We start from the raw sequence: 6204 nt of genomic DNA on the forward strand, positions 1-6204 counted from the left end.
ATATGCATTATTTGAAGACAAAGAGATCTGGTATTGAAGCAGAAATGGCTCTTAAACTGGATATGAGTAAACCCTACGATAGGGTGGAATGGTAATTTTTATGGTTTATGATGGAAAAGTTGGGGTTTGATGTAAGGTGGATAAGGTGGATTCAGGAAGTTGTGATGACTGTTTCTTACTCTGTTATTGTGGAAGGACAACCGTATGGCTATTTCCGGCCAACCAGAGGCATCCGACAGGGTGACCCTCCGTCCCCATATCTTTTTCTCTTTTGTGCAGAAGGTCTATCCTTTTTACTACACAAGACAGAGCAAAACGAAATCATTCAGGGTGTTCAAATTTGCATGCGTTCCCCTAAAATTAACCACCTTCTCTTTGCTGACAATTCCATATTATTCTGCAGGGCTTCTCCCTATATTGGTGAGTGTATTTTGGAACTGTTGGATGATTATGAGAGATATAGTGGGTAAAAGATAAACTTGAGTAAGCTATCTGTATTTTTCAGCAACAATACTCCACAAGACCACAGAATTATGCTGGATGACCTACTGAATATTACTCATATTGGCGCACAAAACAAATATTTAGGTCAACCATCTATTGTTCAGAGATAAAAAAGGTGATTTTTGGTGCTATTAAGGATAAGGTGCAGAAGAAGGTGGAGGGCTAGAAACGAAGCTGCTCTCCTCCGATGGGCGACACGTACTAATAACGGCGGTGGGTGAAGCAGTACCCATCTATACACTGTCGTGCTTTAAACTCCCTGAGTCTTTAATTCAAGAGATCCATGGAATTTTAAGACAATTTTGGTGGGACAGAAGGGGGCCGAAAGAAAGATTTTCTGGGTGAGTTGGGATACTATGTCAAGACCTAAGAGGGATGGAGGATTGGGTTTCAAAGACTTGGGTGCTCAAAATTTAGCAGTACTAGAAAAACAATGCTGGCGACTCGCAACTCAACCTAACTCGCTAATTGCTCAAGTTCTAAAAGGAAAGTATTACAGATACATAGATATTATGAATGCAGAAAGCAAAAACTCACCTTCGTGGGGTTGGAAGAGTATGCTGGAGGGCCGTAAGGTCATTGAGAACGGTCTTCTCTGGAACATCGGAACTGGTCAATCTATGAACATCTTTTCCGATCCATGGGTTCCTTCCCCTCAACATTTTTCACCTCCCCTGCGGTTGAATGCTTTCTCGACAAACTAAGCAGTAATCAAAGTCAGCCACCTGTTAACCCTCGACAAACAATGAAATCAACAGACCATCCAAAGCATATTTCCAGCCCAAATCAGCAACCAGATTTTACGAACCAAAATTGTTAATGGTAATGATAAACTTACATGGATGTTTCATAAATCTGGTAAATATGAAGTCTCATCCGGATACCGAATAGCTTATCAGTTCAGTCACCCCCTTTTGGAGCTCATTCCGAACCTCCAACAAAGGAAAAACACTTGGGCGAATTTGTGGAAATTGAAGCTCCCCCTATAGTTAAAGCTTCCGGTGATGGAGCTTCTTCATCGGCGTCTGCCTGGGAGATCCGAGACTTGCCCAAGGTGTAGCGCTGTCGCGAAATCGATCATGCACTATCTTTTCTTTTCTCCTGTGTTCATGCAAAGCAAGTATGACTGAGAAGCCCGTTTAGAGGTATGGACCATGGGGAAGAAGCAGAATTTTTCTATCAGTGTTGGAAACATAAGCGTACTCACCTGAACCAGTCTGAGATGGAGATGACGAACCCGTTGGCATTGAGCGTGTACTGTTGGTCCATTTGGCATGCCCTTAATGAGACCAATTTTAAACAAAGAATCAGCCCCCAGGTGAAGTTGATAAAACTGTGAGAAGACTCTTGCGGTTCCTCTCTTCAGAAGTGTCTTCCCCACGTTCCTAATTTTTGATTTAGGGATTTCTTTCTCACTAAGATGATATTACGTTTACTTGCTCATTGTTTTGAACTTTGAGATTTTCCCTTTTTGTCTGAATTATTATAGTCTCATTTGGACATTTTATTCTTTCTCAAATTAAATTGAATAATAATTTTATTTTTGAAGAAAAAAAAAAAAACACTCCCTATTGTAATTTTTTAAAAGAACGAAAATCTTTTAGAGTTAGTTTTAAAGATATTAAAATACTCATATATTATATATGGATCAAATTTTGTAACCAAAAATAATATTTTTTATTTCACATTATTGTATATTTAAAAGTTTTTTTTGTTTATTTATTTTTTGTTGACATTGTACCTAATATGAGTGCTCAATTAGATTTATACGAGTATGCTAGTATCATTTACATAGAATGTTATTATCATTTACATTCAAGTAGCAAAAAAAAAAAAAAATCATATCACCACTTTAACTACTCATACATATATAAGTAATGGCATCATAATATATAAAGTATAATAAAGATTTTCAGTTAATTATTTTTCTGTTAACTATAGGCTTAGAAAATTTAAATCAAATATAGTTTATTCACGTAATTTCAACTAGCTCTCAATTCTGTGACCAAATAAATAATAGAGACCACTTTCATAAAAACATTAAAAATATTTTTTTTAAAGACATTTATATATATCATAATATTATTAGACATCTTTATTAAATTGGTTAATAATTTATTTTTAATAAATCAAAATAAAATTGATTTATTATAACAACAATAATAAACCCAATTATCCGCACTATAATTATTAGACCTAATTTAATCCGATCGATCTACACAATTTAAATTGAATCATGTTTAAATTTTTTGATAAAAAGATAAATATATCTCTAGTTTTTGTTTAAAAAAATGATCTAATAAATTATGTAAATTAATCAGTTCGACCGAATTTGATAATAATTAGATTTATTGTTATTGTTATAAAAAATTAATTTTATTTTAATTTATTAAAAAATTAAAAAATAATAAATTTATTAATACATTTAATAATAATATAATACATAAATATCTTATAAATATCTTTACAAAAAAGACGTTTTATACGTCTTTACAAAAACATCCTTCATAAATAATAACTTCACGATATCCTACACATGCAGTAAACAAATTGTTTAAAAATCTATACTTTTCCTTTATATTAACATCTACATAAACCACATGCATACTGAGACACTACAATACACAAAAAGAATGCCGTAACATGATTACTTACAAGATATCCGGTTGGTTTTGTCCGGAATTGATAGCCCCACAACTCTGATAACACCGCACTCCATAACACGGTCGACGAGGTTTTCTTACAAAAGCTTCACTCTTTCACAGTCATGTTGTATTGCCTCCTTTCTTATTGTTGTCGTTCCTCATGTGGTAGCCAAAGAAGATCACTGTCATTATCGTCACTTAAGCTGATAATACAAATATATGGTTCTTGCAACTTGCAACATATTCAATTTGCTGGTCTAATGTCTGGTGGCGAAGGAATCTACACTCTTCTAAATCCAACTTCTCCTCGTTTAACTCCTCTCCTACCGAGTGTTGCCACAGTTACTTAGAATTTTTAACATCCACTCATTGTTTTTCTCCGAGAACCTTTCATGAGTTATCCTACTCTCCAATCCAATACCTTTTGTCAGGGCTATTTCATGACCCAAAAATGAATAAACAAATAATCTCCTATTCGATCCAAATTTAACCATGCCCGTTACAAAAATCAACATAAGAGGAGTGAATCCTATCGTCAAACTGCGGCTTAGCTAAGCATCTTTTTAGATTGGGAACATTTTTTGATAATAGTCTACTTCATTCAACAACATAACGGTAGACGCGTCAACCTTTTATCCACACGCAATAAATTTCTGTACATTTTTATCAATTTTGATTTGTACACTAGAACGACCCGTTTATAAAAGTTATAAAGGTGAAAAACCTGAAATGAAAAATTGAGAATAAGTTGAAAACATTGATGGTACTCCATTTTGAGAATAGAAGTTGGCTAGAAACATTAGCAACCATTGAGTAAAAGGAACCAAAGACTTTGATTGAGATGAAAGAAAAGAAGGGACGAAATCATCGGCGGTTCACGCGGTAATGATAGATTGGATTCACAATTATTCAAGAGTGATTACTCTTATGTAAAGAAAATAATTAAATAAATTATTTTATGTAAACATTTTTCCAAACAAATTCGTAAAGAACAATATTCAATTGTTGCAAAGAGAAAACAAGTGTGGGAGTCACATGCAATCCACCGACAGCGAGCGACAGCTGCATTACAAATATTACACCCATTAAACACCGCCACTGTTGTCTTCCCCTACACTATCACACTCTCCCACTCCTCTGCACCCGCGCTCGCTCTCCCTTCCACGTAAACCCACGAACCCATCACGATGACGTGTCAGGTCATCATTAAGGGACCACATTTGGTTACCATGTACCCCAGCGCAGGCAAACGAGTCCCACGCGCTTTTCTTTTTTTCTTTACCATTTCTGTTTCCGCACTGGCCTATCCTGTCTGTGTCTCGACCCTTTTATTGAACCCCCCTACTCGTTCATCCATCCATTGCCATACATTCTTTCACTTTTGCTTCTTGTTTGTGAGAGATCAGAGTAATAGAGTTAGTTATGGCCACCAAGGTTGCGCTTCTTATGTTCTTGTGTGTTCTTCCGGCGATGGTTGCAGCCATCCGCCCAGCGAAGAACCCCTTCCTCGTGCAGGGCCGTGTCTACTGTGACCCTTGCCGTGCTGGTTTTGAGACCTCTGCCACCACCTACATTGCTGGTAAACCCTATTTCTTAGCTTCAATGCTGCTATTAGCTACTATACCACTATTATCTCAGATCTGTTTTCTCTTCACTCTTATCAACTTCTCATTAAGTAAAATTGTAGTTTCAATAGTGAGATCTTAGTTTAGACCAAGGGAGAAATTAAATATTGTTCATTTGGAAGAACTTTTAGCCGTTTGCATTTCTAGGCTCACAGATCTGGGCTAACATTCCTATTATTCCAGTTTTTGTCTGGTCAATTCATTATACATTTTGCTGGATCTAATAATAATTTTTAAAATGACTCTCAAATTAAAAAGTTGTTAAAGTGGCTGCTCTTGATGGATCATGGATGTCTTGAGCATAAAAAAAATGGTGACGGGTGTTGTCACTAGGATCTGCTATTTTATGTTTCTTCCTTATTTCAATTATTTTTTAATCATTAGAATTGACTATTTGATTTGACTTAGTTCGATTCGATAGCTTGTTCTTAAGTTTAATTAATTATGTTGTTATTGGGCGAGTCCCAAGTCTTTTTCAATAAATGTAAAAAAACCTAAAATGCAAGCAAAACTGGAGTTGAAACCTTGACCCGTTCAGCTAACCTTTAAGGTTGATTGAATTTGACATAGTTTAGCATTGATTATTGTGTGCTTTTGTAACTTAACAAACTTTGTGTTCAATGGTTGTGTCTTTGATCTGGGACAGGTGCTGAGGTTGTGGTTGAATGCATGGACAAAACCGGAACTGAAGTTGTGTACACAAAGAAGGGAAGGACAGACTCAACTGGATCATACACCATCTATGTCAATGAGGACCACGCCGACGAAATCTGTGACGCCAAGCTTGTGAGCAGCCCTCACCACCGATGCAAGGTGGTGACCCCGGGGCGCGAACAGGCACGTGTTGCCCTTACACGCCAAAACGGCATTGCCTCCGACACCAGGTTCGCCAATGCCATGGGATTCATGACCGAAGATGTTGCTGCTGGTTGTGCCGAGATCCTCAAGCAATACCAGGAGTTTGATAATGAGAATTAATTTATTTATATAGTTCACTTTTAGCAAATCTAGTATGTGTCCTGTAATGTTTATCAATCTCTGATTTGCGGATTTGAGTTTTCCCTGATTGATGATGATGATGATGTTTATTTAATTCAATCTTGATAGAGATGGATTGTTATCTCAACATTTTCATTTTATGATGATATATATATGTATGATAATGGACCTTGGCTATATTATAATTTATATGAGTTAATTGATCTTGGACTAGAGGATGTAGTCTATTTTATGTCATTGTAATAAACTATTCATTATTCGTTTCTTAATACCAGTACTGGTCTAATGGGATGTTTGTCATAAAGAATGCTTTGTGGAGAAAGGAAGATGTGGAATGGATTAAGAAAGGGGTAAAGTTTCTTGTTATTTTTTTTTTTCCGGAACAAGAGATTGGGTTTGGAGATAGTTTAGTTTGGCAGTTTGGATACTGT

General features: G+C 36.0%; 1 protein-coding gene across 1 annotated transcript; it reads left to right on the forward strand.

Annotated features, from left to right (window-relative positions):
- The first annotated feature begins 4135 nt into the window (after window positions 1–4135).
- Window positions 4136–5986, forward strand: LOC107606126 (Pollen Ole e 1 allergen and extensin family protein). Its single transcript, XM_016308112.3, has 2 exons — window positions 4136–4728; window positions 5421–5986. The coding sequence occupies exons 1-2, from the start codon at window positions 4572–4574 to the stop codon at window positions 5750–5752; spliced, it is 489 nt and encodes a 162-aa protein (XP_016163598.1). The 5' UTR covers window positions 4136–4571; the 3' UTR covers window positions 5753–5986.
- The last annotated feature ends 218 nt before the right edge of the window (window positions 5987–6204 follow it).

Source organism: Arachis ipaensis, chromosome B7 (assembly GCF_059453495.1).
Source record: "Arachis ipaensis isolate K30076 ecotype BB chromosome B7, ASM5945349v1, whole genome shotgun sequence".
Classification (NCBI taxonomy): Eukaryota; Viridiplantae; Streptophyta; class Magnoliopsida; order Fabales; family Fabaceae; genus Arachis; species Arachis ipaensis.